Source organism: Plodia interpunctella, chromosome 19 (assembly GCF_027563975.2).
Source record: "Plodia interpunctella isolate USDA-ARS_2022_Savannah chromosome 19, ilPloInte3.2, whole genome shotgun sequence".
NCBI lineage: Eukaryota > Metazoa > Arthropoda > Insecta > Lepidoptera > Pyralidae > Plodia > Plodia interpunctella.
Genome location: NC_071312.1, coordinates 3,022,269 through 3,047,253, shown reverse-complemented (window position 1 = coordinate 3,047,253; position 24,985 = coordinate 3,022,269). Strand labels below are relative to the sequence as shown.

At 36.2% G+C, this 24,985-nt stretch overlaps 2 protein-coding genes across 7 annotated transcripts in view; one reads left to right on the top strand and one right to left on the bottom strand.

The window, feature by feature from the left end:
* Nucleotides 1-74: 74 nt before the first annotated feature.
* Atu (Another transcription unit) lies at nucleotides 75-7,219 on the bottom strand. The gene is made up of 11 exons (XM_053759518.1): nucleotides 7,028-7,219; nucleotides 6,466-6,556; nucleotides 5,660-6,292; nucleotides 5,004-5,098; nucleotides 3,930-4,103; nucleotides 3,464-3,639; nucleotides 3,089-3,303; nucleotides 2,248-2,410; nucleotides 1,472-1,687; nucleotides 783-957; nucleotides 75-277 (listed from the first exon to the last, which is right to left on the bottom strand). The coding sequence occupies exons 1-11, from the start codon at nucleotides 7,056-7,058 to the stop codon at nucleotides 90-92; spliced, it is 2,157 nt and encodes a 718-aa protein (XP_053615493.1). The 5' UTR covers nucleotides 7,059-7,219; the 3' UTR covers nucleotides 75-89.
* A 911-nt stretch (nucleotides 7,220-8,130) lies between these two features.
* Nucleotides 8,131-24,985, top strand: part of pyd (polychaetoid) — an 83,803-nt gene continuing 66,948 nt past the window's right edge. For all 6 annotated transcript variants that reach the window (XR_008405610.1, XM_053759510.1, XM_053759508.1 and 3 more), the window contains exons 1-2: nucleotides 8,131-8,437; nucleotides 23,157-23,208. Coding sequence is in view for 5 of the 6 variants with exons in the window: in XM_053759510.1 (XP_053615485.1) it covers nucleotides 8,146-8,437; nucleotides 23,157-23,208 (344 nt within the window). In the remaining variant the exon portion in view is untranslated. The remainder of the gene's footprint in view (nucleotides 8,438-23,156; nucleotides 23,209-24,985) is intronic.

The window sequence follows — 24,985 nt, the reverse complement described above, 5'->3', positions numbered from 1 at the left end:
TTCTTGGGCCTCAATCTTTTTATTAAAATAAAACACAACATATTTGACAACTTATATTATTAATCACGATATAATGAGCCTTAATAACACTATTCGCTGCCGCTGGGGCTGGCGGTCCTGCTGCCGCGCGGCGTGCCCCCTCCCCCGTCCCCCGCGTCGCTGCCCCCCTCCGAGTCGGAGTCCTTGAGAGCCTTCGCGCGGTCGAGGCGCCGCGCGCGCCGCGTCTCCACGTCCGAGCCGTCAGACTCCGACGAGTATATCGCGGCGCCGGCCGTCGCTGGAGAAGAAGGTTCATTTTATTTGTCGAAGAAGTGATGTGAACATATTAGATCTTAACAAGTGCACAACGGATTTTGATGCGGTTTTTTTAATAGAGAGAATAATTCATTCGGGATGTTTTACCTGAGCGTTGCCGGGAAGAGCCACCATGTGATTCATACATTTATGTATGTGTAAGTAAACCTTCGGTTATATATTGTTTAAATAACGATGGAAAATGCTTTAAAATCCGTTGCGTATTTAAGAAGATAAAGCTGTAATATAAATGAGACTACAGTGTGGTCACGGAATCGCAATTATATCAGTTTCTTCTTCTATACTTGTCGATGGCAAAGACCGACATGCCAGAACCGGGCCACTTGGATGGCTTCATCGGAAGCTGCCATCAAGTCAGCCCGAGTACAGGTGTTTGGACACTCGGGACAGACGAGGAGATGAGCCGAAGCCACAATCGCAAACACAATAATGATCCTGTAAGGGAAATGAGACAACAGTGTGGCCACCTTTCTGTCCCTGCTTGTATTTGTTCTTGATGGCCTGCAGCGACACCCCGCCCTCGTCCTCGGAGTCGTCGTTCTGCCGCGCGCCGCGCGCCGCGCCCGCGCCCGCGCCCGCGCGCCGCTTGGGGCGGGACGACGCTCGGGAGCGCATGGCGGCGCGAAGCTCCATTTCTTCTTTCTGGAATTAGTGACGTCAAATCATCTCTCTCGCCCTTCGCCCAGACTTGTCCCATATTATTTGGAACAACTCCAATGTAACTCAGTTCGATTTAGGAACCTAAACTGAAACCAATACATACTGAAAATTAAGTCTCAGGGGATCGCTTCCTAAATTATCTTTAAACTATTAACAGTAAATTTAATAGTATAGACAGTTTAAGTTCACTACAGTAGTATGTATGCCACTGCTTGCCACTGGATGTCGTTAGGTAGTCGTAAAAGTAATGTCAGATGCCTTTAGGCGATTCGAATAAAATCTGACACCAGTGTTAACAAACACATTCGAAAAGAAGGGGAATTAACCTGAATTAGAACAATGTTTTGTTTTTAAAGAGTTCATTCATCCATCCATTCATTCATTAATTCATTCATTCATTCAAATGACGGTTGTCAGCACTTATAAAAACTAACAATTTTGTTACCAGCATTCTAACATTAAACATGAATTCAATCTAAGCTGACTTCGTCCTCACCTTAAGCTGGTATTTCCTATCAGCATCAGGATCTTGTCCGACTTGTGACAATATCTTGATCGCCGAAGTCTTGGTGGAGCGGTCCGCTAATGACAACGTCATTTTGCGATGAGTGAATGATTCCGTGGAGTGGGGACGGAATGACAGCTTGGTACGGAACACTGCTTGACCCTGGAGACCTGTGCCTTGACGGACGAATAGATGGTTGTGGTCGCCCTGGATATAATATATTTATTTGTTATTTAAATACAACGGTACATGTATCATTACAGTATTTAGTCACTGAATAGTATAAACAAAGTCGCTTCCCGCTGTCTGTCCCTATATATGCTTAGATCTTTAAAACAACGCAAAGGATTGTCAAACATAGGTTACCTTACGTCCATACATATATTGCCTGTCTGTTCGCGATAAACTCAAAAGTACTGCACGGATTTTCATGCGATTTTCGACAATATATAATGTGATTCCTGAGGAAGGTTTAGGTGTGTAATTTATTATGTTTTTACTCAAGCAAAACCGGGACGGACAGCTAGTCCTAACTAATATTATAAATACGAAAGTATGTTTGTTACCTCTTCAAGCTCTACTCGACCAATCTTCTTGAAATTTTAGATACATATAGTTTGAAGTATTGAGAAGGACATAGCATATTTTGCATACATATCAAACTATATGTATGCAAAATTTCAAGAAGTTCATCTCCGAAAACATATATGATCCCGTGGGAAGTTTACGCGGGCGAAGACGCGGGCAAGAGCTAGTATATTCCTCACCAATAACGGTTGTTTGTAGACGTCGAATATCTCAGAGCCGAGATGCAGGGACATACTGCCATCGGACCATTTCACCATGCGCGCGTTGGATTCCTTGATTACGTTGCCTTCCTTGTCGAAATTTGTCCGCCACCGGATTGTGTTCTCCACTTTTAGCTTCAATCTGATTAAAAAAAAAACATTTGACACAGTCTGTACTGTGACATTGTTGATTTGACACATTACTGTTAATGTGTCTTATCCTACTAATATTAGAAATGCGAAAGTTTGTAAGAATCTGTGTATGTGTGTATGTATGTTTGTTTGTTACTTTTTCACGCAAAATCTACTGGACCTATTGTTATGAAATTTGGTACACGCGTAGAATATAACCTGGAAAAATACAAAGAGTACTTTTTATTCCCACGGGAGCGAAGCCCCGGGGCGCAGCTAGTCTTCTATAAATATAATAAAACATTAAGTAGGCTATGCCTGTACATAGGAGATATTACAGAAAAATAATTATGGGGGGTTTTTATGGGACTAATAGAATCCAAAACATTATTTTTTATTTTTATCTGCCTGTATGTTGTGCGCATAACCAATAACTCAAAAACTACCGAACGGATTTCTGTATGGTCATCATCAATATATATAATGTGATTCCTGAGGAAGATTTAGGTGCGTAATTTATTACGGTTTTAAAATAAAGCAAGTTTTGTAGCGTGTTTCCGTCCTAGAATAGGACCTGTTCGTATCTTCCCATGGTACGAGGCGATTAAGGGACATAGCTTTGACAGCTGATATGCAAGTGGGGACATGCGAAAATGAGAGAAAGAGACAGAACAAAATGTTGAGTTACCTGGCACGACCTTCCTCATCCAAAGTTTCCTCTTCATCAATCTCGTCTTCGTACGTGTTAGGGTCATAAGGGCGAGTCTCCACTGACAGGAAGTTAGGAAGTTTGACGAAGTGTAACTCTTTGCCCAATTCGGTCCAGATCTTGGGCATGTCCACGTCGATTCGGGTTTCGGGTATCTCTTGTTCTTCTTCCTCTTCCGGTTTCTCGCGGTTTTCCTGAATTATTATGTAGAAACTTTTTTTTTCATTTACTTTTTATATTAACTTCATTTCACAATATAAAATATTTCATAAGTGATGTAATCAGTCAACGGACGTCAACTTAAAATAACTTTTGCATATTTTATAACATTAGTGGCAGTTGAACAACAATTACCTCATCCCCACTTTTCCTGGCTTCATCTCCCGACCTCCTATCGTCGTCCGATCGTCCTCTACTGCGACTGCGCGACCTTGACCTCGACCGTGACCTTGACCTTGACCGCGACCTCTTGTCTGCCTCGTCGTCCGTACTAATGTCGGACGCGTCACCGAATAGCGCGTCCGCGGTAACTGCAAGTTAAAAGATATGTAGACGAAATCTTTATTGCACCATTTGGAGAAGAAACATAAGTTATAACTAGATGTTTAAACATAAATGAGTAGAAGTCAGTAAAAAATTGAAGCCCCTGACATTTCAATGTTTCATGGCTAAGATCTCCTCAATTAAGTCACGTGTCAGACAAAATAAAATAAATATAAAAATTGATTGTCAAATATTTTACGCTGACTCCGGACTTCACGGTGTCAAAGCCCTGAATGTAACCGGAGAACATGCGGAGATGAATGAGAGATAAAAGTACCCGTATCAGTTTTCTCTTGATTGTCATCATCGTCAGAATCCTCCAGTTTCTTGGCCTTCCTCTTGGGTTTGTCACTGTCTGATCCGCTTTCGGACCCCTTCTTACGCTTCGAAGCTGATTTCTGTTCGTCACCGCTTTCGGAATCCGAGAGCATGGCACGCTTCTTCTTGTCTCCTGGAAATTAAAAGTTTGATATACATCACCCGACATATTAAGCTCTCAATCTACCTAAAAAGCCCAATCTACCTAAAAGTTTAGTAGATGGACCACCAGCCTCGTGGTTAAGCAACATGGAAAAAGAGCACAGAAGGTCAGACTCGATCCCCAACCAAATCCTCTACCCCGATACACCTCTGGTGCAAAAGTAAGATAAAAGCCGACCTCAATTAAACTGAGTAAATGAATGGACGATATAAATATACAGGGTTACTGGTATCAAACGTAAAACCTCCTAAAGACTACTTGGGTACATCAAAACAAGCAACTTTTTTTTGTACTTTTCGTTATTCGTAGTTTTTTTTTTTTTTCATATAAAAGAAATACTAATTTACGATTCTACACATCTTAACTCTATGTTATAGCCAAGCAAACACAGTACAGTAGCGTTATGTAGCGGAAGGTTATGCGTTAGATACTTACCAGTAACCCTGTATAAATTAATTATGGATTCCTCTGAACCACCAAAGGTAGACCTATTTCTGCCATCAATCAGCAGCTAGCATTATTTTAGTTTCAGTATTAGTTTGAAGTGATATTTCAGTGATATTTCAGTTTCAGTTTGAAGGGTGAGAGAGGCAGTGTTGTACAGGATACTGTGGAAGACCCTAGGCCACAAAGTGGACGTAGCGCGTGTGACACCGCTGATGTTCATAGGTTGCGGTGACCACTTCCCATCAGGCCATCCCGCATGCCTGTTTGACTGCTTGGTAGTATAAAAAAGCATTCGTTAAGTTATTAAATGTATGTAACACTTTCAATTTCACATTAGTCATGTGATAGGACTAAGACTAAGAAAACAAGGATTTCGCCTTCTCCATCTGTTTTCTTTGCGCAATAAAGAGTTTACAAACTTACCAGCTCCATCTTCTGAACTCTTAGACCTGGAGCGAGACTTTGAACGGCTTTTGGACTTGCTGCGCGATTTTGACCGAGACTGCCGGGAACCAGACCTGAAGAAATACATGGATGGATATTGGCATTGTTCTAATATAATAAACGCCACAATAACGTCGAACACAGATGTCTTCGCGAACGCTTGAACGTTGCGTAGTTTGAATGTGTGCTTTAATTAACCGCAATGAAAAATCAGCAATGTATACCGAACGCGCCAAAGTTTGGCGAACTGTTCGCGGATAGTGTAGAGTCGTCATAACAATCGTTGTGTGTGATACTCCGCCACCCAATGTATGCATGACAAATGAAATAATACTTTCCATAACTTGTAGTGTCTCTTGGTCAATATTTGGTCAATGGATGAAACTGCTGGAATGGGTGTTTTAAATGTCATTATAAATAATAATTCTGTAAACTGACTATAGATCTAAAGTTTTTAGGCTCATAATTTTTTATGTGGTAAATAATCTAATTACCTAAACTAGTTTATTTTATGTTATTTATCATACATTTATAAACACAAGTTAATAAATGACCATAAATACATTGTAATGTCATAAGCACTTAAACCTAATAAATAATAGTTTTATGTGAAAATTATAATGCGAAATAATTACCTTGAGCGACTCTTTGACTTTTCATTTCCCTGTTCATCATCAATCATGAGGTTTGGTGAATTTGACCTGCTGTCTTGGACATCTGGCCTGGCTACAGGACTCTTAGATTTAGAAGACCCACTCCTTGACCGAGACTTTCTGCTCTTCGGACTTCCACTTGCAGATTTCGACTGGGAACGGCTTTTGCTTTTTGCACCCTGTGATTTTGGACTCTGAGAACGTGATTTTGGACTTTGGGACCTCGATTTTGGGCTCTGTGACCTAGACTTAGGACTTTGAGATCTTGATTTTGGACTGTGTGATCCAGACTTTGGGGTGTGTGCTCCAGATTTTGGACTCGCAGATCTTGACTTTGGACTGCCTGAACGTGACCTGGCACTACCAGAGCCAGATCGGGACCTTCTGGATCCGCTTCTGGATCGAGATGTCCTTCGAGAAGGACTTACAGAAGTTTGTGACTTTGGACTTGTTGAACCAGATTTGTTACTTTGGGCAGATTTGGATCGTGATCTGTTAGAATGAGCTGGAGAAGGCGATTTGCTATGGGAAGCATTCGATGACTTTCTAGATCGGCCTGAAGCATTGGATTTCGGAGATTCACTGCCTGATCTAGCTGGACTATGAGACACAGATCTGAAAAATATAATAATACTTAATTTAATGTTTAATTATTGTAAAAATGTTTTTCCTTGTTCTAGTTGCTACTGTTGTAAAATCATGAAAAGCATTTTTTTAATTTTATATTTATAAAAACTATATTTTAATTTTATAAAAACTATATAAAAAGAGATAGTATAATTACTTACCTAGATTTGCTGCCCTCTTTACCAGGAGCAGGACTGGGGCTCTTGCTGTGACTGCCGCTGGAACTTTCTGAATCTGACCCAGAATCTGTTTCTACAGGAGAAAATAGAAAAGGTTTACATATCTAAGCCAACTTTCTGAAAATTTAATGCAGGACAATTTGGGCAAGAAGATTTTTTATGAACCCCAATTCTCATTTTATAAAAAAAATAAACTCAATTGATAATTTTTCATAAAACAGGAATATACTCGAACTGCAGGATGGTACGCTGGTATTCCACTGTTAGTCATAGAGATTTTCGAATCAGTTCCTAAACAAATTACTAAACCAGTCAGATCATTTACATGTAAATGCCAATATTCAGAAGACAACTTACAAGTACGAGTATGACCCTACAAGTGAAAGACTAGAACAAATCCTTGAAAAAGTTTGGTGTGGAATCCTTACGACTGCAACTGCAATATATCTCTGAAGAAAGAAAAACATGCAGACTATGTACATGTTAGCAGATTAGTGTATCATAATAAATTGCTACTCCTGTGAGGTTACATTGTTATACTGACCGTCAACTGACACTTTAGCGATAGGGGCCATGATATACTTTTAAAATTAATTCGACAACACTTTCACTTCACTTGAAACAACATGTACTTTAGTACAATTTTACCAGAAATATAAAATATTTATTTTTTTACAAAGCTTCTACTTTCTACGGTTTTACGGAAAACGTCAATCGCGTCATACATTGACAATGAGTGACAGCTTGACGTTGACTGTCCTTCGTTTCGTTGAGATTTTGTTTAAAAATAGAGAAAAAAGCAAAGATATGCATAATTATAAAGCTTTTTTTTTCTTTACCTTAACAGGTTATAACAACAAAATCCATTTAAAAACTTTTCATCAAAGCTGTAATTATTAATTTAAATATAACCATTTCCCATGAAATAAATAAAATTTTAAAGGCCACCTCAAACAAAGATGTCCATCTCTCATCAGAAGTAGGAAGGTTAGTCAAGTCGTGGCCTAGAATTTTTTTACTTTGAATTGACTTTAAATTATATGTCTGCAGGTGCTGATTCTATATATTTAGCACAATGGGTTCTGTCTAGCAACGTTTAAAAACCTGTCGCGATAGCTTCCTGACCTCGGGTTGTGCCTCCAGTGGATCTCTAAGCATAGGTTAAGTAAATTCTCATTCCTAGATCACATAGATCTGTGAATTAGAATTATTTTTCTTACCTACTTATTACCCGACTACAACTACTTTCCATGCTTTTAGGTACTAGGCCTAGTACACCGATATTAGAATGTTCTTATAAATACGACCTAAGTACCCAAGCTTAGTACCTACTGCAGCTACAGGCATTAGGTATTCCAAAATCTTACCAATAACGTGTTAACCGAGTTATTTCTGTGGAATTCGAACCCTATTGGAGGCTACATACCTACCTATGTATTCAAAAATTAAGTAAATCTGAATGTCTTTACTAAGTACCTACACATTTAGTATAGGTAGGTACCTACACTCTGAAATTATCTAATGTAATGACCCCCGCTCAAGGGCCACATTTGCTACACTGTGCATCTGTCTGTTCACTCTGAATGGGCCCTATTCAATGAGTTTTTTCTGCCGTCTGCCGGCCCACGGAGCCGAGCGAGCGCCTGCAGCCTCAGTCAAACAATGGCAGCCGTAGCGGAGGTTTGTGCCGGCCTCATACGGCATAAAACAATATTATCGCGCGAACTCGCCGACACGAACATCCTCGATGTTTTAGTCAAAAAAGGCATCTTCAGTGTCGGCGATTTAGAATTAATCACAAGTTCGTCTGACAGTGAGAAGTGTAATTATTTCATTCAAGTTGTTAGTAAACAAAGTGGCGCAAAGTTGGGTGAATTGTGTTCTGTGCTAGACAAGGAGTGCCCGAAACTTTCGAAGGAACTAAAGAATGACAGGCATAGGTTTATAGTCAATGGTGAGTTTGGGAAGTTATTTTTAGTGGTTATTTATTTATCTATCCCCTCGTGGCCCCTGTCCTTGGGCTTTGGTAAGCCTTTTCTGATTTGACTAGGTACTTAGGTAGGTTGTAAGATAATTATTCATTCATGCATGTAGGCAAATAAATAGATAAGTATTAACTAGGTAAGTACCTGCTCACCTAGCCGAGCCTAGTAGGTACCTATCTTACTTACTATATTTACCTATGTCGATCAATATGTTAGATGTTACATACTTAAGTAGATAGTTAAGTATTTGATTACCTACACTACCACGTGTCTAGTATGTAAGTACCTTACCAAAGTGAAGAATTAAAAAAATAAGTTTGCAGCAATAGGTTTTAAATGTACCTAAGGTAGGTAGGTAAGTACCTACTAAACCTATTCCAGTTTGGTCACAGTAGATTTTCGTCATAAGGAGTTTTCACTTAAAAACATTAGCACATAATTATAAAATGTAAAATGATTTATTAAATGTCAATGGTCAATCGTAATAATTTGTGGTCTTATTCGTGGGCAAAATAGAATAAACATTGCCAATGCGACTATGATTGAAAAATTGCAAGACTGTTACCAAAAAGAAGGGGAGATAATAATAGGAACAAAGCGAGTGTCTATTCTAAACACACGACATCCTATAGGTACCTATGCACACCTACATCTTGGTTAGGTGCCTACAATGGAGACAATAAAACCCAATAACGACTGCACGATAATATACCTATGTACGTACCTTACCTAGACTATCTATATTTATAGGATATTTTTTTTGGACCCACTAAAATGTGTGATGAAACTGGCTACTACATTATTTATAAGAGCATGGCAGGCAGGGTATATTGACTGTATACTTAATTGAACAAAGGATTTGATTGAGAACCGGCAAATTTGGACGGAAATCTGTTTAAATACGACTATGCGGGTTCCAAATTGACCCTGTCTTTTGTCATAGAATTCAATCAATTCATTCGTCTATTATTCGCATCTGTTGTGCTTACCTACTAAATCACGTTTATTGAGTCACGCATGAATGACTATGATGTCAATTAAAATTAGTTAGGTACCTACCTACTTAGTTTTGAGTAGGTAGTAGCTCCTCTCCTACTAAACTTCGCTTATTAGATGACAGATGTAGTTTAGGTAGGTAAGTCGTCTTAATTCACCCGCGCATAAAAAAGCATCGATCTTTGTAGTCAAGTCGTCAAGTCAATGTCAAATTTGACCATGTAAATAAAACACACTTGGAAACAATCCTGCCACATTGCCCAGTAGTTAGCTAGTTATCATACTTTGTATAAAAATAGATCCACACCTAATCTGACGGGTAGTAAGTTCGGCTAAACTGATAAGGGAAGCTTGAATAAAGCTTTATTCTTTTTGAAAGTCAAAAAGCCACTCTTTTTTATACGACCATGAAGCCACTTATACGGAATGATTTTCATAATGATTACAAAGTCTGACAATGTTGAACTCCATAGAAGGTATATAAATAAGACCGTATTGGCAAACGTAAAATTACATTCAGCATAGAAGCCAAAAGGCGTCTCAACTTAAGTTGGCTGCCGCAAAGCCCGCAATGGCGACAATATTTCTGTAGACATTGGCAAAACAAGCCGGGGACAATGTGCGCGTTATTATTGTTCTCAGAAAATAAGATTCAGTTCTCGTATTACTCAGAAACAAGAGATTACAAGGCACGATAACACAGCAAATCGAGACGTTTGTCTCTGTTGTATTCACTGTTGATTCTGGAATGTTAAAATTAATTGTTTGGTAGGAGTTCCTACTGAGATGAGGAGAGGTTGGTATTTATAATCCTAATAGCTGTCACACAGATTTAGATAATATACTTAGGTATTTAAATTCTTTAAAATACGAGACTGCGACTTCTTTATAGGCCGAGAATGCTATGAAGACCGTGGTGAAGTTGCATCTGTTTCTGGTTAGCGGCGATCTTAGACCATTTGTTGAGCCGCTTGTCGCCCTATTCCATAAATAAAATTCAATTATAGCCTTTCCGAAACATGCAACGCCATTAACTTATTTATTCCAAATTGAATCAAAATTGGTCAACTTTCGCATTTTAACATTAGTTCTAAGTGATGTAGTTCATGGGATATTACTGTAATGTATAAGTGACTAAAATGTGGATATTGTTTAATTTTATTTGCTTTATTTCTGAGCCACTGTTGAAGTCCTACAAACTAGCTTTATTGAAAGTAGGCTACCATCTACCAAGTTAAGGTTACACGTGTAAAAACATCAGACAGTACCGCTTTATGTCTTGTGATTGTGACAAATCATGAGACATGCTTCGAGGCCAAGGGCATTATGTCCTCCATGACTAAGCCATTTGTAAACCATATCCCACCCATATCATAACACTGATGATTTTTTTTTGTTGAAGTATGTCATCTTTTTTGTTTCTATTAATTTGATAGTTGTATTTCCCCAGACACATGACTTTTTTGCTGCTATAGATTTACGTCAGATTATTGTATGTAAAATTTGTGCCTATATGTAGTATAGTTGTTGCATTGAAGTTTCACAAACAAATGTACACTATAATAAAAACATAATAAGGACGGACAAATTCTTTAATTCCATTACTGACCTTTAAAACACTGTTAATTGACATGCTACCATCTTCGAATTACTTTCTTATTTGTCTGCAAACTGGAATTCAAAATTAGGTAAGTAATTCAAGCAGATGTAATATTTTTTTCGCCTTAGAAAACGTTATAAAAACACTTCTGTTAGTTTATACCTTATATTATTTTATCATCACGAAAAGTGAGCACATTGAAATATTGCGACGACTAAAGCCATGTGCATCATCGCACCTGCCCACGTTTTGAGAATGCAAATATGGCAGTATATTTGCCATCCACACATTTCTTAAAACATCTGTCTCGAGCTCTCTACTTGACACATCGAAGACATTAAGTCACCACACGTATTACTATAAAGTAAATAATGTTTAAAAATATAAAACTTATGCCTGTATTATTTTTTGTTAATTATTGTCAATGTTTTCTCCTTGCAAAAGTTGATAAGCTAAGTTTCATCTTTTGTTTTGAAATACTTACAATTCATAAAAAAAACTAGTCCGGAAAAGATTACTAGTCTTTTTTACCATGAGTGCCATGACCAAAAAAAAATAAAACATTACAGTCATCAGTATACTACTAAGTACTATTACTCGTACTTCAAAAAATCCCAGATATTACCAAGATAACACCGAACTATTTGAAATCGGAAGCTACATTTAAAGTGATCGATATCTTGAAGTCAGAGTGAGGTCAAAGGCCGCCCAACCCTGGGCCATTTAAGATATTACTTACTGCTCATAGGGTGTGACGAGTCGTGTGAACGTACCATGGGAACTAATCTATGGCAGTCTGGCTTTTTGTTATCTGTGCTGTGCAGTTGGTCGGTATGAGGAACAAGAGGCAAAGATTGCAGCTTTGCGTGCACTTTTTCATTATTTATACATAAATTGTTCATATAATTCATAGTTGATGGTGGGATCTTGTAGTTAATTAGGTACAATTTATATCTTTGACCGTGTAGAATTAATTTGTCACAAGTATGACCAAATAACATTATGTCCAAATTACACTTCCGAATTTTAATGTTGATTTTGACATAAGTAGAGTCATCTTATACTACCTAGGTACATAGCAATAATATCACAACATTTTTTTATTCTCACACGCTTTAAAGTAGGCGTTTGCGCAGTTGTTCGTCTCTATAGGTATTAAGAATATTAAAAAAAAATAATCCTTTTGTTTCACATTATCCGCGCTGAGCATTGATTACCGTGGCATCCACGATTGAGAAGGCAAAAACCATGAAACACCATTAGTTCAGGTGTGAGAGAATTAGGGAATACGTGCAAAGAGACTGGTTCAATGACCTGGGTAGGTACGTACTCCCGAACCGCGTTATTTCGTTAAGTAACTACTAATCGATTCCCGCCACGACACTGAAGCAAATCTGGCCACGAACTTCCAAATTATGGTTTGTACCATCATGGTTCCTGCCCTAGAACAGGACCACTGCGATGTGGTACAAGGCCACTAAGGGAAAGAAGCCTTGACAGCTGATATAGGTAAGACAATAGCCTAGATAGAGGATTGACGTCGGGTAGGCGATCGGCGTCGTAACCACAGCCGAATCTTCAAGGCAAGTTCAATTCGAATTCGAATCTTGGACTTCGAGGCGTCACATTCAGAATGTGATGTCAATGAATGAATAGATTTATTGCCTAAAATTAAAACACCACAAAACAAAACAATCACAAATGAGTAGATAGAAACCGTATCATTTCGATTGAATGTTCTTTTCTTTTCAAACTCATCGTGATCGCGACAATGTCGTGCGAGTTTTAGGAGTAAGAGCGACGACTCCACGCCGTGATAAATTAAAAATAATGCTTAATTATCTATCGCTATTGGTTTAGGCCGCCAGGCGTGGCGGTTCCGATTAAAAATTCAAAGTTGAGTGGCTTTTTGGGTAATTAATGATAAAACTATTTCAGGAAGTAGCGTTGAATTGAAAATTAATTTGTAGCAGGAGAAAATAAGATAAATCAACAAAAATACGTATAATTTAAATAATCTTGAGAAAAATCTTAGCATTGCCATGAAAATAGAATTACAGTCACACAATGATACAACCACATCTCAGTCACTACTTGTTTGAATAACTAATTAATTACCCAAAAAGTAAAGTATACATTTTAGGAATTGTGAAAAGTTGCCAGTAAAGGCACAGTACATAAAAGAGATCTGCAGAAAACACAATATGACTTATACGTCCATATATGACAGTAAGAATTTCTAATTATAAATTCTAAGTTTAGAAACAACTAGCGACCCGGCCCGTCTTCGTACGGTCTAAAAGTCTGTTTAGTTAATTGCTGTTTAGCACTGAAAACTGCATCAAAATCCGTTACGTGATTGAAGAAAGCTTAGAAACAGACAGACACGTCCGTCTTATACTATGTAGCGGAATGCATATAAATTTCAACATAAGTTCCCACACAATGATAAGATATCGTTAACAGATAACAAACAAAGACAAATTTTGTTTGGTCAAGTATGTTGATATCGGCGAGACAAACATTGCTATATAATTAATTGTAAACTAACCCAAGTTTTATTATGAAATAACTTACAGTTCATATGGATTAGTCTTGTTTTTCATTGCTTATAATATTATCGTTATGTGGAATGAAACGTTATGATTTTCTTCGCTAGATTTTCGAAATGATTTGGCGTAATTGCCGTTTTCATCTAACATTGATTTAATTCATCAATTAGTGTATTATATAGATTGATTTAGTATTTTAAATTTAGAAATACCTCTTAAATTCTAAACCAAACAAACAAATAATTAAATGAAACAATAAATACGTTTTTTACAAAAATGTAGGTATTTTTTTGCACAAGCTTTTATTGTTGTCAGAGAGATCTTATTGCATTCAATGTCTGACAAAAAAATCGTGTCCGCGCAGAAATCCGTTGAAGAGTTCTCATGTCTGGAGCCATTCCTGGATGCATCATCAGGTCATGTTTATCATAATAATGCGTTATCATCAAAACTAAATACGTGTACAAAATTTCAGCTCAATCAGTTGAAAATAAATCTGCTTCAAAATTGAGTTGCAAGATTCCACTCGAGACATTGAAAGTTAAATGCAATCGCGTAATGTCTTGTTCAACAATAACAAATAAACAATACAACAACAAATAAACAATAAAATACACTACATATTCTATTGAAGATGGCCTCAATTTAATCATCCAGGTTTATAGGCCTTTGTACATCACATTGGAACGTGGGATCGACTCCCGCGAAAAAATATCATAGAGGCATGTTATTACGAATTATCAAAATTAGTTAATACGAACCGTAATTAGGCTGAAGATAATAATAATAAGTCGTTACGATAAATTTGTTGATAATTTTATTTAAAATTCACATACGTTGACCCGAAGCACGATGACCACGTGAAAAAAACAAGATTCGGTTATGATTTTTTTTGTCAACTCTCTTTGGGAATGCTGTTGTTGCCTATCATTTTAGTTGCCTTATACGACATCCATGGTAGGTTATGAAGTAATCCTATTACAGGGCGGGAACCACATGCTCGTAAATCCGTATTGGTATTCTAACCTGTGACGAACAATAATAGCTCAAAGAATGCAGAGCGTTGCTAACTTGATTAAACGCCGCTGTGACCTACAGCACCCATGCTAATTTTATTGGACTAATTCCTTCCATTTGTCGTCTCGATGCTTCTGTTGGAATGCTAAACTAAAGATACAAGGCAGGCTAAAATAAATAAAGTAATAGCTAGCATCGACGCGCCAAGTTACGATACGAAATGTGTGAAATTTATGTCGGTTACACACTAGGTAACGCCGAAATTAGAGAGATGCCTACGCGAATGCATGAACATTGCGTAAATTGTATGAAAACTTTTATTTTACCACAATGAAAAACCGGCAGTGTAAAAACTTTGACATTAACTTTAACGAGCACAGAAAAATAAAAAATACCTACGCCATTTTGTCTAACGTCAGCGGTGCGTCCCGGTGAATTATTTTAACGTTAAATTTGACGGCCTTAACTACTCGCTCACCTTAACTACCATCATAAAAACAAAAAAAAAACACTAGTTGCTTACGGCCATTATGTAATGTAACAATTTCTTCCTAGCTCATTATTTTTCACAGCTATTAAGTACACTTGCTCAAACAGAAATTTTCTGACAAATTAACACTACACTAATAAGGCACACCATTTCACTGCAACTCTAGCGATACAATATGGCATTAATTAACTCTTATTTCGTGGTGATAACGGCGAATTTTCTCTGGATTTGGGTAGGTTGGTTTGCTGTAGACTGTACGGTTTATTACCAGTAATGTTGCGTATATTACCGGTGTGATATTGCGCTTATGACTGCAATTAAAGAATGAACAGTTGTTTGGCGTGCTAGCACATAGTTTGTGATGACTGCTGTTTTTATGGTCATTTCCTTGCGGCCACATATTATAATACATCATAATAGCTACATTTTTTGCTAAGAACGAGTGTTTTTTTTCACTATACTTTTTTTTCACCATAAGATTGCACAACCAAAAATTATTTATTTATTTCAAAAGAATAAACTCCTAATTCATTAATTAATACAAAATCCATCCATGATCCACGTGACCCCTAACCAAAATAAACATATAAACCTCAATATTCTAATCAGAGTACAACTAAAAATTGAAGCGTAGTACTGTGTATGATGTTGACAAAAGACAGTTCCTCATAAAACAGTTAAATTCATATTTACTGTTAGGGCTGTATCAAATTACTCCTAGAATAGCTATCAACATAAAAGTACGGGAACTGTTCACTTTATATGGTCAGACGTAATCCATCAAAGAGGCCGACACGGTAAAGTACATCAAACACAGTTGTAAATTGTTGTATTCTTTGTGGCGGACGGAACCGGGGTACCACTGTATAATAAAGGGCACGGTACAGCCGACTTCATGAAAGATATCATATGGATCTCTATGCATATGCGGGAAATTGCTATTCTGAAAAATTATTACAGAATAGCAATTTCCCCAATAAATTTGGCTTTGTCCACCCCGCAAGGGATAAAAACGTGATACTGTATCTGATAACTAACTTGTTACAAATGTCATGAGTTGAATTTCATTTTTATTCAACTTAGGAATAAAATATAGGTATCACTTATTGACGTAAAAAAATTACATATAAGTCTACTGCCCACTTCCAAAGCGCAGGTGAAGAAGCGGCGCAACGAACTTCACCGCTGCCTTTTCTGTAATTGATTATTTCGTCTTAGTTATTCAATAAACTATTTGGATGGCCCCGTGGAGTGAATCTTGTCTGTCGATAAGCAAAATTTACGGGTAATAAAAGTCATAGATTAATTATATTCTCCTCTGTCCAAAAGTATAAGATATATGACTAAAGAAAACTAAGTTTGGTGACTTTAATGGTGGTTCTTAAAATCTTTAAAAGGATCCCTTCTGGACTTCGGTATGGTTGATTTGAATATGCGTTGATTACGTTTAGTACAGCAATTAATCAATCACGAACATGAGGATAGATTTCAGATGTACCTATTTCTTGTTGAACGTGTTGGTTTTCTATTTCCTTACCTAAATTTTCGCAGGCATATTCAACCATTTTTGTTTGTGTATTTGCAACGAATCGATCTACACTGCTTGCTTTTATAGGTAACTAGCATTATCAATGCGTAAATCGCAAAACTACTTAATGGACTTCGTTTACTTTAAAAATGCATAAATAAATATAAATATATTAGGACAAATCACACAGATTGAGCTAGCCCCAAAGTAAGTTCGAAACTTGTGTTATAGGATATTAATTCAACGATACTATATTTTATAACAAATACATATATAAATAAACATCCAAGACCCGGGCCAATCAGAAAAAGATCATTTTCCATCATGACCCGACCGGGGATCGAACCCGGGACCTCACCGAGGTCGGCATGAAGCAGTATCTCAAAAAAATTGATTAGAAAATAATTCGGACCTTTTCCCATGTATTTCTATTGCTAACTTGTGACGATCATCAAAACTGATGCTGATCACAAAACATGACTCCTCAACGGTATCCATATCCTGAAAGGGGGTGACAAACATAATAACAAGATGCAAATGAACCGAATTCCAACACCATATCAACGATTCACGCTACGACTGCCAACCAGGTCGACAGGCTGCATCGTTGCATATGCATGCAAGTGCATAACTCGCGTGCCGTGCGATTATGATTAGTATTATATCATAGTCTCTATAATAAGACGTGTATGCAAGATTCACTTAACGTAAGATGTAGAGCGATATATCAAACAAAACAGTTTAAATTAAAGTTTTTCCTTATATGTCCGCGGATGTTTTTGCCTGTTAAGTTTCCTAGTTTTTGAAAACAAGTTAATTTGAAAAAATAATCAGTAAAAGATATTTGTATTGAAAATAGGAATAAAAATAATATTTCTCTTTTTAATACAAATTTTAAAATATTGACGAATATTGATGTGAATGTCCCGTTTATTTTGAAAATGAATCAGTGTGCGCCGCCGCCTTCGAAGACCAATGATTCGTCTAGTGAAACATATAAATTATCTAATCTCAAAGAACCATCCGAATCATTGTCTATGTCAAGTTGCCCTGTGATTGTGGCCATAGACGAAGGAAGCTGCGGTCAGCAAAGCCAAGTATAGAATTACAGACATCCGATACATGTGGCAACTATGACTATTAGAATATTAGATCATCAGCAGTAATTAGAAACAAATAGATATTGTGGCGATAACATGGTGTGGGAAGATTATTTACGCGTAGTACATCAACAAATAAATTGGTTTGGCAATAAAATCGACTAAGAATGAGTTGATTGAATTGATCATAACATTTGATAAATAAATACTCTTTGAAAGTAGTAAAGTGCATCAAACAGTAGTAAATTAAGAAAATTTTAGTTTGGGCAGGATGTATCTATTCTGTTATTAACTATATACGAAAGTTCCTTTCCCACTTTCATAATATGTAGGGTCGGCACAGTAGGTAGTAGGTAAGTTCCATCCGTTTCGTTATGTCACTTGCAATTTTAGCCTGGTACGCCCTTGACCATCCTTAACTCAATCTATCCATCCTTATATATTTTTTCAATACTCTATTATATTCCTGAATCAGTTTGCTTTAACTTTAGCAACAAAGAAATGTAAATTATAACTTATAATATATCTTATGACGGATAGAACTTCCCTGCACTATTGTTGGATCAACATTCTGAAACAATAGATTTACAATTTAATAAACCCAATTAAAAATATATGTAATTTTAAAATGATAAAATAAATAAATATATATTAGGACAACTCACACATTTTGAGCTAGCCCCAAAGTAAGTTCGAGACTTGTGTTATGGGATACTAACTCAACGATACTATATTTTATATCAAATACATATATAGATAAACATCCAAGACCCGGAACAATCAGAAAAAGATCATTTTCCATCATGACCCGACCGAGGATTGAACCCAAGACCTCTCGGTTCAGTGGCAAGAACTTTACCACTGCGCCACCGAGGTCGTCATGATATTTTGATGTGAACATCACGTTCACGTTTTTGAAACGACTGTCTCAAAAAGCAATGTTATCATTTGTATCATCCGAACGAGGTTTGTTTGCAGCCCACCTGAAAGAGAGTTCGGTGAACTTTGGTTAACAAGACACGTATAAACAAACAAACCCAACGGTGATAACATAAACTTACTTGATATGAATTCTAAATTATCACTAAACATTTCTTCCTTTAAGTTGTGTGGTTCCCGCCCTAAAATTAGATCAATGCACATGCTATGCATATGGATTCCTTATGAGGTGACTAAAGGATAAAAAGCATTGATGTGAAAAGGATATGCTTGATGTGAGTCAGGGCTTTGTGGTGTCACAGCCAAGAACGAAACCGGAATCGCACGGATAAAAGAAAGAGAGAGTTAACAGTTAGCTTACTGGACTGATTTATTGATCAGTCAAAGTCAAAGTGAAGAATTTTACAAATTCAAATCGTTTCTCGGGCCAAAAGGCTGTGTGTACATGTTAGTTTATAGATCGGAAAGTTTACGACATATTGTTTGGTGGCAGTTTGTTCGTTCGCGGTACGAATGTTGTAAATTAAAAATACGATTGTGAATACGACGTTAAAAGTTGTTTGGCCTGTTCTTTTGTTTCACTGAACTGCTAGGGTGAAGGGTAGTAAGTGGGCATATCATATTTCGAAGCCAAATTGTTTTACCTTAATTCCAAGTAGGTATTAGGTTTACACAAATATTGCTAAATGATTGTGCTAAACATGGCTATGATTGATGAGATATAATTGAAATAATGTATATGTTCCTAATAATTTAAATAATAGATAGTTATATGAACAATGCTGTCTGCTTCTCGGTCTTCCGCCAAAACTTATTTTGAAGCCTTCTTAAAATCTATCTCATTTCGAACTATTCAGTGAGATGAATATGGGCCAATCTAGCCACGTGTCTTTGTCCAATAGACGGCTTTTGATGGTAGCAAGGAAGTATATTCTTCCTTGAAAACAAAGTAGCGTCCTCACAGTTGTAATTCACGTCATGCGGTGTCTCGCCGAGATTACTCTGCATTTAGTGAACCCCTTTCGATTGAACAATATTGCTTACATGAATGACAATGGTCAGTGCATCTTGTGGTTACTCGTTCCTCACAATTTGTTATCAAGTGGTCGGATATATAAGGTATGGTCGTTTCCGTTGCAATTTGATGCAATTTTTTTTATAGCTCACTGTATTTGGTCAACGGATTATCCTTCAACCAAAATCGAGAGCAATTCTAACAATTATTTTATTAGGATTTTATATTTTTGAATTTGTATAAATTAAGCTTCTCGAAAATTGGTAATCTCGGTTATTATATTAGTTCTATTTAGCAACTTGTCAAGTATTATGAATAAATATTTATGATTTTGCACTTAAAAATGATGCAAAACTACGAGAAGGGATTTTAATTATTCTCGATGTGGTAAATAGTAGGTTTCTTAGGTAATTTTAAAAATATGTATGTAGTGAATTCTGGCAATGTTTCAACGAAAACGAGCGCAAATTTTGTTCATGTGTGCATTGAATTTAAATGCCTCGTTAGTCGTTGCTCCAGGAGCTTTATTGAAACAAGTGATTGCCAAATGTTTGAAGATTTAGCAAAGATTCTGACGTGTGGATCATACCTTGCCTGGGTTGCATCGTCAAATTTCACGTTGATTGAAATCGGCGTTCCGCTGGCGTTTAGGCAAAATGGCGTACTTTGCGTTTTTCTGCATGAATTGCTGCCGTAATTAATGAAATTTGGCACAGGGATAGACTAGATCTTTAGGACTAGGAGTAACCACAGATATAATAGATTATAATAGAGTAACATAGACTACCGTTTATTGCAAAATATGGGGTACTACTACGCTGGTATTTTAGACATGGATAAACTCTCTAGTTTATCCATGTCTAAAATACTGTCAACAAAATACAACATACAAAATACAACAGTAAACAAAATAGCAACATACTTAATATAATATTTGTTGTTAGTCCGTATGCCCTTTCAGATATGAATAGCAATAAAGTTACCCTATGAATGGACAGACTATGACTGTCTTCAAAAAATTCACGTGGTTTTTCCTGATCTTCCAATTCTGTATCAAATCACTGACAATTTATACCAATTGAAATGCCATCCCGGAAAGGCAATCGCCTATGTTTGTCAGGAAGCGATCTATCAGGCTATTTGAACACAATGTTATGTTATCGGAAGGGCCAATATTACCGCGGCTTCATTGATCCGTCTGTACATCATATGATATTATAGCCATTATGTGCTGTTGACCCAACATCATAATGGCTGCCCAAATTTACAATTTCATCATTATTAACGCCGCACAGAGGCCCATGTACCAGATGTACATATTCGTTTCTTGAATATTTGGGATTATTATTATTACTATTTGAACTCCATGGTCTTAATAAAGTATCTACTTAATAAAGTATCAACAACCATATTTTAACTACCAAGTAGTTAAACACGGACCAAACCTAAGAAATTGTGTGATGAAATGCTTATTACAATGCATAAAATTTTCTGTTCTGATGTTTTTGGTGGATGGAAATAAAATCGCTGTTGTCGTGATTCCAATTACTGTATCAAAGAAACCTATAGTTTATCTTGATAGGATGACCATTGATGCATTACAAAATAATGAAATACTTGTCCTTATAACTTCCAGTCTAATTTCACACATATCAGCCTCTAATCCGTCACATGACAAGAACTGGTCCACCCGGATAGACCACAAGAAATGATGCGGGATTCTTGGCTAATGTTCTCCCTGGAATTGCACAGACTGGCCATTTTGTTAAATGGAATGCCATCTGGGACGTATTATTTCCTTGGCTAGTAAAAAGTGACTAATTTGTCGCAATTTGAACTTGCATTCCTATTACCCAGTCAAATTAAAGCATCTTTTAACTGACTACTCTTTCGATGTAGGGTTAACGATATTTTGTTTTAATAAATATAATATTATTTCCACTCATAAGTAAAAAAGAAATAACTTTATTCGGTTGAAAATACATGGAACATAGCAACAAACATACATTGCATGTTAAACAAAAGCTTGTAAAAATAAAAACCTCTCCTGAACCCAACACTAGACGATAAATAGACCAGCTAATACAATGTTCATTTCTATGAGGCTAATTGTGAATGAATAATCTCTCTAATGATTGTGAAAAATATTTACCTAGAAACTGTGAAACTTAATACTATTTCTATTTAGCAACGGTAACATAGTGAAAATGTGCATCGTAAATAAGACTTTCAATGAAATACTGAGAGTTTTGTGTTTGCTTTTGATTGTACCACAAAAATTACAGGCGTGAAATAAAAATTTAAAGGCTAAAAACTGTAAGTTTTTAATGCGACTAAATTTTATAAAACTATATTGACATGCAAGTACGTGTGATTTTTATGATCGTCATATGTAAAAAAATTCTGGCAGTCAATGCCATCGTTTCTGCTTAATGAGAAAAAAATTATCAGCTACATGAAGAGGTGATAACAATATTTATTAACGCAAAACTGGCACAAAGTCGATCGGAATTTGTTTTTCACAGATTTCGTCTCTTTTTTACTTATACAGGGTTACTGTAAACCTGTACATAAAGTGTAACAAAGGACATACGAAGTGGTAATTAAAATACGGTACCTAGTGTAAGTATTCTTTATGCGAAGATCAAAAATCATTTTATACGTACCTACTGATGTTGTTAACCTGAAACTTCGCATTGAGGTTTCTAGCGAAGATCTATTTTACCACTTATGTATATATATATATATATATATATATATATATATATATACGTATATTTAGGCATTGTGTTTCACACTGTAAACGTAGGTATAGGTAAAAAATATACGAAATTTATATATAAAAAAAATGTGTCCTGAATAGTGCTTGTTAATTTAACTATATTCGGACACGAGTCACGACTGATTGGTTCCGATCCAATTGTGGAAGTAAATCGATTTACAGAATTAAATTGTAGGTACCACTGATCCAAATATTCTGCATTGATTCTGGTTACATTACTGCGGCTTTATTTTGAAAATGGGGTATTTTATTTGGGCTTTACGATCTGTGGTTGGAAGCTTAAATTATAAGAGCATCAAAAATATTGTATGTCGGCTACACACCATCGCCGACGCGTTGTTTGCTTGAGAGCTTTTATTTACCGCAATGAAAAGCCAGCAATGTATTCCGAACCGCTAAAGTTTGGCAATAGGGTAGGTATTCGCCGGGATTATAAATAAAATGATGATTTTCCGATTATCATTAAAACTTGTGAATAAAATAATAATCGGTCTACTTTTTCTGAAGCTGTGATCAAAGATTACCTAACTAATGATCAATTAATTAACCAGTCCCAAAAATCCCTTCAGATTTATTATTTGCATTGATAGGCCTTATATTCCAACAGAGCAAATGGTTTCACTGAAAAGATCTTATAATTAAATTTAATTATTTTTTCTTTCGTTTCAGGTGCAGTAGAAAATGCCAAAGAAAATATGGTGATGAGCCATAACTTATACAGGTTTGTTTTTTGTTTCCAAGATTCAACCAATAGTTTATATTATTTAAAAGTTACTAGCTGCGCCCCGGGGCTTCGCGCCTGTGGGAATTTCGGGATAAAAAGTACCCTATGTGTATTTCCAGGTTACATTCTACCCGTGTACCCAATTTCATAACAATCTGTCCAGTAGATTTTGCGTGATCTATCCGTAAATGGATGGACCGCATAACTCAAAATTTCAGCGTTTTGAATTTCATTCGTCATCAGTAATTGTTGATCTTAGAAAATTTTAAGAAAAACATATTACACTTTTTTAATTCACTTGTGCAATTAAGGATTTCGAATTGAACGTCTATAATATATATATATATATATATATATATATATATATATATATATATATATATATATATATATATATATATATATATATATATATATATATATATATATATATATATATATATATATATATATATATATATATATATATATAACGATTCAGTAAGTGATTAATCGTAGAAAACCTGATTAATTGTTACAATAGAAATTATTATGAAAACAATACAGTAACTTTGAGGTTGCGTATTCATCAATATTGTGCCATGGTCGACGGATATTTAGTGTGAATGGCTTTTCATGTTTTGTTTGTAGAACAATTCTATTAATCCTAAAAGGGAAGCGGTATTGCTCTGCCAGGAAGTTACTGCCATGACTGATTCTCTTTGTTTCTATTCTGTGCATAATGACTATTTTTCTTTGAATGCAACGCGCAACCAAATATATGTCTTACTTTATATACTTACGTCGTCGTTCGTCGTCCTACGACGTCCTACGTCAGGCAGGGGTCGGTTCTAAAATCATAACCGAATGTTTAAAATTTTAACTGGTCCTGGCCCCGGGATTTGCGACGTCACAGCCCAGAAAGCAATAGATTTGGAACGATATGTAACAATATTTTAGTTCCATGTAATGTTGTAATCTAAGGTTCCATGTTTATTACTTACTGGTCGGTTACTCTTGATTACATTGTCACGTAAATAATTTTCCATTTAAAACTTTTTCCACGTTCTTCTATTAATATTTGGACGATCATAGCAGATTTCAATATATTTTCGGATTTTGTTTAAAAAATTTCACCAACCCTGCAAACTACGAAATGATAAATCAGAAAAGTGTGTTGTTTAAAAAAAAACCTGCATCTATGGGCACGACGCCATGCAAGGCTTGGACCAGCTGTAGCGAGCACGTGCGTTGATAAAATAAATGCAATCTATTGTGCACCATAGTGCTGCGTCTCCCTTCTTGTTTGTGCTTTGGTTACTACATTATTTGTAACAGTATCATATCAGGTTTTTGTATCATCACAACATAGAATAATTACAAAGTCGCAATCCACCTATGTCTGTCTGTTTCACTGTTATTTAGATATTTATTCCCGAATCATTATACTATATATCCCGTGTGAAGCCGAGCCGGGCTGGTAAGTATAACCAGAACTATCCTAACTTTTATTTAATAGATATTTTCATGAAAAAAAACATGTTAAATGTCTTTTTTTAGTAGTTCATCTATTTTGTGGTTTTTTGAACTCTTGGCTACGTTGATACGTCGTTTGATACGTTCTTTCTCTGTAAAGAATATTTCATTACAATCCTATCAACAAGGACGAATTTCTTATACGAGAATCATCGACATTGTTTTCTTTGTCTTTACATCGACACCATCTGTCCATAGTTGTCACCTCTCTACGGCTGTTCACAGTATATTGTGCAGGCACTTAGATTAAAAACAATGT

Excerpts from the sequence above, each read along its gene's own strand:
- Atu (XM_053759518.1), bottom strand. The coding sequence starts at position 7,058 with ATGGCCCCTATCGCTAAAGTGTCAGTTGACG. Across the intron at positions 6,557-7,027 it reads CGCTAAAGTGTCAGTTGACG|AAACAGATTCTGGGTCAGAT; the intron begins GTCAGTATAACA and ends TTTCTCCTGTAG. Across the intron at positions 4,104-5,003 it reads GAGTTCAGAAGATGGAGCTG|GAGACAAGAAGAAGCGTGCC; the intron begins GTAAGTTTGTAA and ends TTTAATTTCCAG.